Source organism: Microcebus murinus, chromosome 18 (assembly GCF_040939455.1).
Source record: "Microcebus murinus isolate Inina chromosome 18, M.murinus_Inina_mat1.0, whole genome shotgun sequence".
NCBI lineage: Eukaryota > Metazoa > Chordata > Mammalia > Primates > Cheirogaleidae > Microcebus > Microcebus murinus.
This window is the reverse complement of record NC_134121.1, coordinates 38819052-38833031: the sequence shown is the minus strand read 5'-3', so window position 1 is coordinate 38833031 and position 13980 is coordinate 38819052. Positions and strand designations below refer to the sequence as shown.

The following is a 13980-nucleotide window of genomic DNA, read 5'->3' as shown; positions in this document are numbered from 1 at the left end:
TGGGAATTCTTTGGAGCTACAGCTTCTGGAAAATGATTTTCCCTCCTCCCGCGACCTGAACGACTGACTTACTTGCTGTTCGCTAAAGGCAAGGACAACGTCTCCTCTAATAGGAAACTTCCTGGGGACGGACACTACCCTTTCGTTCCTTTTTCAAGCTCCCATTCCCACTCCTTTGAGACAAAAGATGGCTCTTAAAAAAGTTTCTTGTGCAAAATATCCCTTCCCAACCTTAAGCTTACATGATAAACGGAAACGTCTTTCAGTCAATAAGGCAACGGAGGGGTTAAATTTCAGCAACCTGATGGATTCTGGGGATTTCCTTCATCCACTCCAGGAAACGACCAGGAAGGGAAATTTTGCCCAAGATAAAGAAGAGAAGCGTTTACTTCTGCCCCAAACAAGAATGGCTACCCACGCTCACCAAGGGTGTCACTCACCTAACTAAAAATGGCAGGCCCCGGTTCCCACTATTGGAGTCATTTTTCTGCCCAACTCCAAAATGGTGCCCACTCACTTCACCAAAAGGAGCGAACCTCTCCCAGCACCCTCTCCGGCCCGTAACGTCATGTGACGCGAGACCCAGCCGGAAGTGAAGGAAAAAGCGCCTCAGCCCGCGGCGCCTGCGCAGAACGCTCTAGACGCTGTGAGGCAGGAGGCACTTGGGATCGTCCGCGGGATTGGGACTGCTACAGAGGCCGCCACGGAGCCCGCCGGAGCCACCGTTCCTGCAGCTGCTGCCGCCGCTGCCCGAATCGGAACCGTCGGGCCGCAGCCGCCGGCAATGCCGCGAAGGAAGGTGAGAAACGGGAAAGGAGGGATGGCGGGGTTTCTAAGGACAGTCGATTGGGCAGCGTGACGCAGTTGGCCACGCCTCACAGCGGTTGGGTTCCAACTTCCCGCTCCCCCGAACCTAGCTTAGCCACCCTCTGTTCTATATACATACCCAACAGAAAAATGTGGGCCCGACCCTGGCCGCGGCCTATGCTCGCAACTATTCCCGCCCTCTGCTTGCCTGGATCGGAGGCGTTCTAACTGCTAATTGGTCGCTGAAGCGTCTAGAAGCGTATTGATTGGCTGGTGACACCGCCTATTTAGGCTCAACGGTCACCTCCCCGCGTGTGGGGGCGGTGTCTGGGCCTGGCCCTAGCACTCTGCAACTGGCTGGAGAGAACGATCCCTCCTCTCTTGATTGGCCGGGCTAGGCAGTCTGTCCCACAGGGGCGCGGTTTAGCTGGACCTCGATTGGACGGCACTAATCCCCGCCTTTCCGGGCGGGGATGCTGATAGGTGCATAGGTGGAATTTTGGAGACCCCCTTCCTTTCCAGGTGGGGGACCCAACAAAGCAGAAGGGAAGACTGGGATGGGGGGGGGGCTGGAAAGCCAGCGCCCACTCCCGAGGGATCCCACTCAGGCCTTTTGCATCCAAGCCGTAATCTTTGCCTTATTTGCTTAGTTTAGCAGCACTTAGAAAATGCAGTTCGTAGAAATCAAAAACTTTCCAGAATTAGGGGATTTATGAGATCACTTAGGAATGCCTCCGTCTCTATTTTTTACAACTATGCAAATGAAGGACTCATTAGTGGCCCCAAGCCACTCTATTAGGCCATGGCAGAGCCAGAACTCCGGAACAAATCTAAATCAATTAAACAGATGCTTTTTGACTACTTGGTACGTGGTGATTGCTGGGGATCCAGTAATTAGACATGATCCCTGGCTTAAGGGTTTCACAGTCTGATAGGGGAAAACACGTATAAACAACTGTAGAAGGATTTAGTAAATTCTTTACTCAGAGGCATATACGAAGTGTTATAGGAGGGAGATGAGAGAGCAATTAAATCTGCTTTGGAGTAATATAGGAGGTAGATTGAGGAAGAGAAGAGCTGAGTCCCAGATTCAAGCCAGAAAGGGATGGTCACAGGTCAAGGATTCAAATATCTGGGTAATTGGACTGTAGTGGTGATCTTTAAGATTCCCCCTTCATCCTGGCGATTTTCTGTGACTCGGGCCTCTGCTCATTTTTGGGCAGGTTACCTTTGAGATATTTGGAAATCTGTGTGGTGGTATTCTTGATTATTTCTGTAGAAACTTTTCTATTCACAGAGGCTTTCCAAGTTAAAAATGTATGCTTTTTAATGTCTCCTAAAATGACATAAGTTGGTAGTTAGTATTTATGTTAAGATCAGAAAATGCAAAAATAATATTGGTACCTCGAATAGGTCCGCCGTCCCCTTTCTCCATTTCCCAAATTCAAAGAGTTATCAAAAATGTGTTTTTTAGTAACTTGTTTGGTGGCAAACCTGTTTTTAAATGTCCTACTTACGGTTTTTGTATGTCTCATTATATCTTCCTGTAGAAATATCACTGTGCTTGATTATGGGTTGTTATTTGCAGGATATATGCAAAGTATTCCCTTACTAAAAATCTGAAAAAATTATGAATTCCAAACATGACTGGCCCTAGGGTTTTTAATAAAGGATCGGTAGTTTGAAGCTTTGTATTGTTTAGCAAATACTCTTCCCTTTCTGGCCTAGTAAAGGGTATAGTGTTAAGGCTCAATTGATAAGAGTCCCTTTATGACTAATCATTCCTCAGGAGGCTAATAATTGATAAATAATAAATTATTAATTTAAAAGGTGATTTTGAAGGAAATTGTTTTTAGATACCCATCAGTCTTGATGTGCAGGCTTCCTTTTTTAGCACTTTGGGCATTCATGTGGAGAAACTTCAGATAGATGGTATAAGAAAAAGATTTTTATCTTTTTCTGCTTACATTCTTTTGGGATCGGAGTTGTGGACCATGATATTTTGAAATAGTGCATGTTTTTTAAAGATGTGATAGCTACTCATGGAAATTTAAACAAAAGCTTCCCTAAAGTTAAATGGGGCCTATCACTAACATTTTTCTTGCTATCTTGGGCTTTTATTTATTTATTAATTTTTTGGCATAATTATGTCACCCAGATAATTTTTAGTTGGGTACTTTTATTTCCAGTTTGTGGTAATAATCCATAAGTGAACTTGGTTCACATAATACAGTAAGAATTTTCTTCATTTATTTAACAAAGTTGCCTTATTTGTAGGTTGTTCCATTTAAGTGTCCTAAATAAAGGGAAGTTGGCTCTGGGGGGGGGGGAATTCTTGTGGAATCCTTTCTTAGGTTTGAACTTGGTGGTCCCATCATCACAGTTTATTTTGTTTCCAGTGTGTTAATGCAAACCCACAGAGTACATGCCCTTCCATGCTAATGTCTGGATCTATGGTATTACAGAGGAATGCAGGCAGTAGTTCAGATGGAACCGAAGATTCCGATTTCTCTACAGATCTCGAGCACACAGACAGTTCAGAGAGCGATGGCACATCCCGAAGATCTGCTCGAGTCACCCGCTCCTCAGCCAGGCTAAGCCAGAGTTCTCAAGGTAAAAGTCTTCATTCTTCCTGACCACTGCTCACAGCTGACTGACTAGAGATCATGTTGTGCTGGTTAATGTGGAAACTGGTGCCTTGGCTTGATGTAGTACACCTGATGGCTGGTAAAATGCAGAGCAATGCAGAAGTATTAGATGTTTAATAGTGCTTAGGCCTAAAGGAACTATGGCTGCTATAATGGATGTGAGACACATGTATGTCTTGAGTCATTTGATTTTTTTATCTTTCAGCTCACTGTGTTCCCATCAGTAAAATGGGATAATCTCTTCACTTTCTGTTAGAATGGTTTAGGCTTAGGGGCTTGAAGTACAGACAGGAGCTGACTTAGGATTGTTCAACTTAACAACTTTACCATAGTGCTAAAGCAGTATGCATTCAGTAGAAACTATACTTTGAATTTTGGTCTTTTCCTGGGCTGGTGATAAGCCGCACAATATTCTCTTGTGTTGCTGACCAGCAGCAATGAGCCACATTTCAGCCAGCCACATGATCGTGAGGTTAAACAACCAATATTCTACAGTGTACTGTGTTTAATAAATTACATGGGGGAAGCCAACACTTTATTACAAAATAGGCTCTGTGTTAGATAATTTTGCCCAGCTGTACTCTAACGCAAGTGTTGTGAACATGTTTAAGGTAGGCTAGGCTAAGCTATGATGTTCAGTCGGTTAGGTGTATTAAATGCATTTTCAACATATGATATTTTCAACTTACAGTGGATATATCAAGACATAATCCCATGTAAGTCAAGGAGTACCTGTAGTCTCTAGAACTTGTTATTGGAGGAGACTCAGTACTTCTAAAACCATGTTTAATTCTGGAATATAATCCAATACACGTGTGATAGATATAAATAGTTGTATCCAAATATCAATGTGTAGATACCCAGAATTTTGCTTTGCTAGTAAAAAATTGAGATTCTGGGGTTTGGAGGGTAGTTTGAAGCTTCTCAAGTGCATTTAGCCATCTGGGCTTAGCTTTGGAGGAGGGTATCCTTGATCTCTCCTGGCTCTGCTCTGGGATTCCCTGGAGAGGAAAGGAGATTACATTTAATAAACAAAGCTGATGATCAATAGGTGATAATAGATTGAGGGGAAAAATTTTATGTTTTGGCACTTAAATAGTGTTGATTTGGTGACTGCTATAAGAGCATGTTGCAGAATGGGAGAAAAATGTCAGTTTTCAAGCAAGAGAATATTCTCCTTAACAACTGTTCCTAACTTTATTTTTGAATTTAAGATTTCAGCCAAAGTATAGCTATTGTTTCAGTCTTCATGTTTTTACCACAATGGGATTATTGATAAATGGCTACTGTTATTAAAAAAAAAAAAAAAAAAAAAAAATGGCCGGGCGCTGTGGCTCACGCCTGTAATCCTAGCTCTTGGGAGGCCGAGGCGGGCGGATTGCTCAAGGTCAGGAGTTCAAAACCAGCCTGAGCAAGAGCGAGACCCCGTCTCTACTATAAATAGAAAGAAATTAATTGGCCAACTGATATATATATAAAAAATTAGCCGGGCATGGTGGCGCATGCCTGTAGTCCCAGCTACCCGGGAGGCTGAGGCAGAAGGATCACTCGAGCCCAGGAGTTTGAGGTTGCTGTGAGCTAGGCTGACGCCATGGCACTCACTCTAGCCTGGGCAACAAAGCGAGACTCTGTCTCAAAAAAAAAAAAAAAAAAAAAAAAAAAAAAAAATGCTATGTCCTGGGAACCATGATAGAAAAATCATAGTTCCTGCCTTCAAGAATCTTACAGTTTAATGTGAGATATAGTTATGTAAATTGGTAATGGAAATACAGTGTGGCAAGGACTGTGGGAGAAGCTTGCATAGAGTACTGTGGAAGCCCAAAGGTGGGGCAGCCAACTTAGGGCAACTCTCCCAGAATGAAGTCTTAAAGAATCTAATAGTAATTTGCAAGTTATAAGATGAGAACATTTTATTTTAGATAGAGGGAACAGCATACATAAAGGAAGGGGCATAATGTGCTTAGAAAGCATAACTGGCCATACTCTGGACATCCGAAAGTTGTAAATATTCAAAATAGGTAGGAGATGCATGAGCTCTGGGGCTCTTTCCATTTATTATACTTTATAGCCACAGAGTTGCACAACCCCTGGGGGCACCATTCACAGTATCATCTATGTAAGGTAGCCCTCTGTAGAGCGAAATGTAGACAGCATAGACTGCCCCTCTGGAGGTGTACAAATTATGAATCTTGCTGTGTGCTAACTTTTCTCACCTAAAAGTTTAAGAATTTCAGTTTTCTTCTTTGGAGAACCTGTAAGATTTACATGTTATCTTAGGATTTTTTGTTGTTTACAAAATACTTCAGAGAGGATTTTGAATGTTTTCACCACAAAGAAATGACAAGTGTTTGAGTTGATGGATACTGTAATTACCTTGATTTAATAATTACACAATATATACATGTATGAGAACATCACTCTGTACCGCATAAATATGTAGTTATGTGTCAGTTAAAACTAAAGTGTATATATCCAAAAATATGCTTTAAGCTTTGAATTTCTTTTATTTCCTTTAAGTATCATCAGGTTGGAGATAGGAAAGGGCTGCTGAGTGCCTCAGAGTAGGTTTTGCCATCTGAAGAACTTAAAAAAAAGCTGTATTCTGTCTTTGCCTTTATGAATCTATTATGATTTTGCTTTAGAGTATCAGAGAGGGTAATTGGAAAGAAAAAAATAGGCCCCTTAAGAAACGAAATAGTTGTATAATGCTATACAGGGTGTGCCCAAAGGTGCCATACGTAGGGAAAATGGGTAAATGTACCTTTATTTACAAAATATTCATTACAAAATTTTTCCTTTTTATGGAGACTTTTGGGACACTCTGTACATTTAGTAGTAGAATATCTGTTTTATGGTAGGTTAGAGTAAGGGAAGAAAGAGAGAGGATATAGCTAGTATTTATAAAGTGCTATGTGCTAGGGGTCATGGTAAGTGCTTTACATGCATACCTATTACTCACCACAAACTTATGAGGAATGTGCTACTAGTATTTTTCCTTTTTTATAGGTCAGAAAACAGACTTGGAGAAAATAACTTGCCCAAGATGCCACAACTATTTGGTATGGTGGAGTGGAATCAAATCAAGTTCAGTCTTGACTCCAGAACCTAAGCTATTAGTACTATACTATGTTGCATCTCTATACCTGAGCTAGGCTCTTTTGCTTATATTCTGTTCAGTAAAATAGATATTTTAAGGATTTGTTGGATTTGTGAAAGGAGGAAGAGCTACATTCTAATAAATTATATGGATGAGACATAAAACATTTCCTTCTTTTTTTCTTTATTATTTTTTAAAATTGGAATCAGATTCTAGCCCTGTTCGAAATTTGCAATCTTTTGGCACTGAGGAGCCTGCTTATTCTACCAGAAGAGTGACCCGTAGTCAGCAGCAACCTACCCCAGTGACACCGAAAAAATACCCCCTTCGGCAGACTCGTTCATCTGGCTCGGAAACTGAGCAAGTGGTTGACTTTTCAGATAGAGGTGAGTGGATATAGTATGTCTTGGACCCATTACAGAGGATCTGGTTAATTTCTTTTTAAGGAAGACTTGAGGCCACTGCAGATAGAAACCTAATACTTAGGCTAGATGTATGCTGTTTGCCTAGTTCCTTTCTTATGTCTTGCTGAGGACAGTTTGGTGCTAGAGTATTCTTGAGGTCCTAAGTAGTTGGCATATAATAGGACCTATAAGAGGAAATAGAGACTGGGACCTTCTCAACCACAGATAGCTTGAACTAGATTTTCTTGTGGCAATGCTTATTAGTCCATTTATCTCTGGATTTCTGAGTGGGAGTGACCTTCAGTGATGGGGCATGTTAAACTTTTGAGATTGTGATTTACCAGCTCAAATCAGGGGCCTTAGAGCAGAGGTTACAGACTGCTGAGCTGCTTCTAGGCTGTCCCCATGGTTGGTTGGTTTGCTTGCACAGTGTTTAAAATTTTTTCAATTTGTTGCCAATATTTGAAAATACAGAGATTTCGTATAAAAACCAGGATTAATAGTTTATTTTAAACAATGGAAAGATCTGGGAACATTGGGTGGCCATTCACCCATAGTAATAATTGGCTAGAGCTGAATAGTAGTTGTCCCCTTTAGATGGACAATGAGCTGCCTATTTGGCCTTGCCTAGCCCCTGTAGGCATTTGGTTGGCAACCCCTGATTTAGAGTCTGGAATTTCAAGATTGGATTGTTAGACTACCAACAAGCTAACTCAAGAGTCTAAGTCCAATCACTTTCTCACACCAAGCCTCTTCAGTGTCATCAGAAATATAAACATTTTCATTTATCTTCTGTCCTGTATCTCCTGGAAGGGAAGTGGAATGGTAATGATATTAGAATTTATTTCCATCAGTTTTGATTACCTGTGATGAGCTCAGGTGAAATAAGTGCTATATATTAGGTAAACCCCAAATTTAATTTTAATCAGAATTTCAAGTTACATGAAAGGAATGGTTTTAGGGTCTCCATTTTTTTTATTTCCATTTAGCGTTATAGTAGATAAATAGCTAAAAGTTACTGGTTAAATCATAGAGGATCTGGAAAGCCCATAAACTTTTGAATAGTAACTTTTATGTAAATGACCCCCATTCATAAGTTCTACCAATTGCTTTTGCTTTAGAAACTAAAAACACAGCTGATCATGATGAGTCACCACCTCGAACTCCAACTGGAAATGCACCTTCATCTGAGTCTGACATAGACATCTCCAGCCCCAACGTATCTCATGATGAGAGCATTGCCAAGGACATGTCCCTCAAGGACTCAGGCAGCGATCTTTCTCATCGCCCTAAGCGCCGTCGCTTCCATGAAAGCTACAATTTCAATATGAAGTGTCCTACACCAGGCTGTAACTCTCTAGGTTAGTGTGCCCAGCTTCATGACTCCCTTTGTTCTGTGGTTCTCTCTCCCTCTGGAAATAGGATCATCCCAAAATGTTTTATGTTCTTTCATGATCTGGTCTCTTAAGTTTGTCATGTGCTCAGTAACAATGAGGTGCCTGCTTGATTAAAAGCATTTCTATTTTTGGTTTATCATCCATAGTAATATTAATAGATCTGGTTGCAAGGAGATTAACTATGATGAACCATTTAGTTTATCGAGAGCTTTTCCCGGTCAAAAATTCTCTCCTTTTTGTAGCAAAAACAAAAAAGACGACCATTATCTCCAAATGTCATTGTATGGCACATAGTTCTTGCTCAGTGAGGACCAGTGGAGGGTAAGCTAATGCAGAATAGTGGTTGCATGGCCATTGCTGTTAAGGAAATGAGAAAACAGATTTCTTACCAAGAGGCTGTGAAACTAATAAAGTACACATGAGACCCTGGCCTTCTGAAACTTCAGTAGTTTTAGTCTTGTGGCTTTGTGTACCTGTTATAAACAAGATAAAATATTTCTTCTGAGATAAATAAATATCTCATTGTTTTCTTATGACTTTTACCCCTTACAGAATTACTGTAGGATTCTTGTAATGAGTGGAACCTTATTTGTGCTCCTTTGGTGAGCTGAGGTACAAATGTTGGGCTTAAACATTTGTCTACAGTCAGAAGGTGCTGATTGGAAGATAAGGGACCTTTCATTGCTGGGTCTGCATCTCAAATTCAGCCTTTGCATGTGGCCATCAAGTTCAGAAAAAGGTAGAACAGAGTAAGTTGCTGCTCTGCAGGCCAGTAGTACATTTTCTGTAGTATGTTGTTAATTTGGATCCTTTCTTAGTTTTAGCAGCAGTTTATCAGATAATTTCAGTCCATCAAAGTACATAAGTAGAGCAAACTCCTGAACTCCGTACTAGTCATCACTCAAAGAAGATAATTATTTCAGGCCTGCATCAATTTCATTGGGATAAATAATGAAAAACTAAGAGTAGACAATGTTTTACACTAGTATAAGAGATGATGGCTAATATGCTTTAAGAGGTTGAGCGGATCTACTTCCCACACAGCAAGGACAGGTACTTTCCTCAGCTTCTGCTAGTCACAAACCATGCATTGCTAAATTGTTAACTTTTATGTGCTATGTTTAATCATTCAGCAAATATTCATTGAATATTTGCCATGTGCTGGACACTGGTTTTTGTTTTTGTTTTTTTTTTGAAGCAGTCTCACTTTGTCACCCTGAGTAGAGTGCGGTGGTGTTATCGTAGCTCACTGCAAGCTGGTCTCAAGTGATCCTCCTGCCTCAGCCCCTCCCAAGTAGTTGGGACTATAGGTGTGCGCCATCACACCCAGCTAATTTTTTTCTATTTTTGGTAGCAATGGGATCTCGCTCTTGCTTGGGGTGGTCTCGAGCACTTGATGTCAGGTAGTCCTCCCGCGTCAGCCTCGGAGCGTGCTATTACAGGCATGAGCCACTGTGCTTGGCCTGGACACTGTTTTAAGTTCTGGGGATGTAGCTATGAACATATCAAAGTCCCTGCCCTCGTGGAGCTTATAGTCTAGCTGAAGAAGGCAAATGCCAGGTAGATACATAATACATCAACTGGAGATAAGTGCTATGAAGGAAAATAAAGCAAGGAGTGCTGAACAGTAGGAGATTATGTGTGTGTATACACGTACATACATATGTAGTTGGTTGTATACACATATATGTGGTTGTACAGGTAACATCTATGTAGTTGGCTAGGGAAAACTACTCTGATATAGTGACATTTGAGCAGAGACTTGCCATTTGAGTGTTTGAGAGTAAGCATTATGGCTAGAGGGAACAGCAAGTGCAAAGGCTCTGGGGCAGGAGAATGCTTAACCAGTTTGAGGAACACTGAGGAGCCAATATGCCTGGGGCAGTGACTGGAATAGAGAGGAGAAGATAAGGTCAGAATGGGGGCCTGATTGTATTAATTATGCCCAGGACTTAGCTCCTTAATGTGGAGTTGACCATGGGGTAAATATAAATATGTAGCATCAGAGGAAAGTTTACTTTGACTTTCATTTTGATGTATTAGAAGCTTGAAAAGTGTTAATCTGAGTTTCCAAAATATTCTTTTTTTTTTTTTTTTTTTTAAGACAGAGTCTGGCTTTGTTGCCCAGGCTAGAGTGAGTGCTGTGGCATCAGCCTAGCTCACAGCAACCTCAAACTCCTGGGCTCAAGCAATCCTTCTGCCTCAGCCTCCCGAGTAGCTGGGACTACAGGCATGTGCCACCATGCCTGGCTAATTTTTTCTATATATTAGTTGGCCAATTAATTTCTTCCTATTTTTAGTAGAGACAGGGTCTTGCTCTTGCTCAGGCTGGTTCGAACTCCTGACCTCGAGCAGTCCTCCTGCCTCAGCCTCCCAGAGTGCTAGGATTACAGGCATGAGCCACCACACTGGCCTTGTATTGTTATTCTTGATGGTTAACCCTCTTATGACCTTGTGTTAACTGCCTGTTTAAAAGTTTGATTTTAGAAGAAGCCTAAATCTTTAAACAAAACTAGTCCTCTCTCCCCAAAAGTAAACATTTAATCTGTTTCAAAATTATCAAAATATGTTCACTTGTGTAATGGAAAGGGCCATTTCTTTCTCCATTTTTTATAAGTTTCTTTTGATTTTTTTTTTTTTTTTTTTTGAGACATAGTCTCGCTTTGTTGCCCCGGCTAGAGTGAGTGCCGTGGCGTCAGCCTAGCTCACAGCAACCTCAAACTCCTGAGCTCGAGTGATCCTTCTGCCTCAGCCTCCCGGGTAGCTGGGACTACAGGCATGTGCCACCATGCCCGGCTAATTTTATATATATATATCAGTTGGCCAATTAATTTGTTTCTATTTATAGTAGAGACGGGGTCTCGCTCAGGCTGGTTTTGAACTCCTGACCTTGAGCAATCCGCCCGCCTCGGCCTCCCAAGAGCTAGGATTACAGGCGTGAGCCACAGCGCCCGGCCTTCTTTTGATTATTGAAAGGAGTTAAATTCAGATTAGATAACATTACATAGTAGAAAGAAAAGTACACTTATATGTATGACTTGATTAATTAATTTAGCCTAGGAGAGTTAAATTTCACCAAAAGTACTTAAGTGAGCTCAGAAGTTCGAGGTTACAGTGAGCTATGATCTTGCCACTGCACTTTAGCCTGGATGACAGAATGAGACTCTGTCTCTAAAATAAATGAATAAATGAATAAATAAATATAAATATACATTCCACTAAAAGAAAGTGTTAATGCTTATAACTATGTGTATTTCAAATGTACAACTTTATGCATTTTGGGGTTTGATAAATACCGGAATCAAGGGAACTATAGTTTATATTGACTATAGTTTATATATAAGTATGTTCAAAGATTGCCAGATCCATCCTGTGGAAGAAAAGAATTTATGATACGTGTGAGCTATAACCCTAACAGCACTTACCTTTGGTGGATTCAGTCTGATCAGACATATATTTGATAAAAACGATAAGGTAAAAACCAGGTTTGTTGTAGAGAAAAATACCACTTTCTGTGCTTGTCTTCTTTCTCGAGATTAAGTTTTTCCTCCTTTAACAGGACATCTTACAGGAAAACATGAGAGACATTTCTCCATCTCAGGATGCCCACTCTATCATAACCTCTCAGCTGACGAATGCAAGGTAATTGTATTCTCATTTTTATTCAACATGTACTTATTGAATGCTTACCGTTTGCCAGGCACTTTGTTAAACACTGGGGATACAGTGGTGAACAACACGGGCAAGGTCCTTGTTCTTACATTTTAGTGGGAGAAACATAAAAAACAATTGGTTAGGTTTTTTTTTTTTTTTTTAGAAACTAGTTAAATAGACACATAAAAGAATTATAACATGTAATGAGTGCTTTGAAAGAAATTAACAAGGAGATTATCTGCAAAATATTTAGAATATCAACCATCAATGCATTGATAATTTCTATTAAAAATTGACTTCAGGCTGGGCACAGTGGCTCACGCCTGTGATCTAGCACTCCGGAAGGCTGAGGGAGGAGGATGGCTTGAGGTCAGGAGCTCGAGACCAGCCTGAGTAAGATCAAGACCTGGTTTCTACTAAAAACAGAAAAAATTAGCTGGGTGTGCTGGCCTATGCCTATAGTCCCAAGTACTTGGGAGGCTGAGGCAAGAGGATTGCTTAAGCCCAGGAATTTGAGGTTGCAGGAAGCTATGATGACACCATTGCACTCTAGCCCAGGCAAGAGCGAGAGACTGTCTGAAAAAAAAAAAAATTGACTTCAAAGACTGTTAGGAACCTCTTCCACTAAGGAATAATTTGCATAAATATGTTATGTCAGTATTTATGCATTAAGTTGTCTTACAAATCTATGAATCCATTTTGCTTTTTAAAATTTTGTCATAATTCTTTTCTTCTTTCTCTGTCATTTCTACATCATACTTTTCCTTTTTGTTACTCTCTGTTATGCTTACTCTTGGCTAATTGTGCTTTTAAATTCTTGAAAAATATACCTCCTAAACAACCTTTGGGATTTGGGGATAATATATTTACAAGTGGAGGCTCAGATCTTATTTTGTATGTTTCTGCATGGGTTACCTGCTATGAAGGATGGAACCAAAGAACTAATTATGGGAAAGCAAGAGTTGAAAATATTAATTAAATGGATACCTTGGGTAGTAACTGGACAGGTTATCCAAGCTGGTTAGACCAAGGTATTATTGTTGTTTTGTTGTTGTTAATTTGTTTGTTGTTGTTTTTTAATTTTTTTCTTTTAAAAATTTAATTTTTTTCCTTTTTTTTTTCTTTTTAACCTCAAACTTCTATATTAATTTGTTAATGAGGCCAGGGTCACTGTCTGAGCCAGTTTTATTCTTAGAAAAATTAGATTCCCTCACTAACATTAATTCTCCTTGATTCAGGAATTTGTTCTCTTATTTACAACTAGACCACAGGGCTGAAAGTTTGTGTATAGTCTTTTGGCAGAGTAGTATACCTTGAATGCTCATATGGATTTTAGGTCGATGGCTTTACTCTTTTATATATTTTTTTGTTCCAAATCTTTTTATAAGCAAGCAGTTTTTTTGCTCTGTGTAAGTGGTAAGTCTTCCCATCAGTCTGAGGCCAGATCAAAACAGTAACAGCTCTGCCCACATCTGCATCAGAAACTGACAAGGCCTTAGGTACTTCTTTCTCTGAAAATAACTTATCTCTGCTTTTTGAGCGTTGTCCTCTACCACTTGTCTTTAAATATAACAGTCTGGTACTATGGATGGTTTTACATTAAAATCTCCCTGCGGGGCATGGTGGTGCATGCCTGTAGTCCAGCTACTCAGGAGACTGAGGTGCGAAGATCACTTGAGCCCAGGAGTTCTAGGTCAGCCTGGGCAACATAGCAAGACCTTGCCTCTTAAAAAAAATATTCCTAAGATACAATTTTAAGATTATTGGCTTGTAGCAGTATGAACATGTTACCTTAAGCAATTTACTTTAGGAAAAGAAAAATTTCAGTTTGGGGAAGAAAATTCTGTAAAAAGAAACATTTCCATCCCGAATTTTTCTTCTTTTGTTCTGTCTTCTCTGTAACAGGAATTAGGCTTAGTATAATCCATCTTTACTACTGGAACACATGCTTGAAAGTGCAGGAGAATTTCTGA

The 13980-nt window shown here is 40.2% G+C and overlaps 1 protein-coding gene across 2 annotated transcripts in view; it reads left to right on the top strand.

Annotated features, from left to right (window-relative positions):
• Positions 1–601: 601 nt before the first annotated feature.
• Positions 602–13980, top strand: part of KAT7 (lysine acetyltransferase 7) — a 32819-nt gene continuing 19440 nt past the window's right edge. For both annotated transcript variants that reach the window (XM_012789717.2, XM_012789716.2), the window contains exons 1-5: positions 602–799; positions 3273–3420; positions 6762–6938; positions 8078–8317; positions 11913–11995. In XM_012789717.2, coding sequence (XP_012645171.1) covers positions 785–799; positions 3273–3420; positions 6762–6938; positions 8078–8317; positions 11913–11995 — 663 coding nt within the window. In that variant the 5' untranslated portion in view covers positions 602–784. The remainder of the gene's footprint in view (positions 800–3272; positions 3421–6761; positions 6939–8077; positions 8318–11912; positions 11996–13980) is intronic.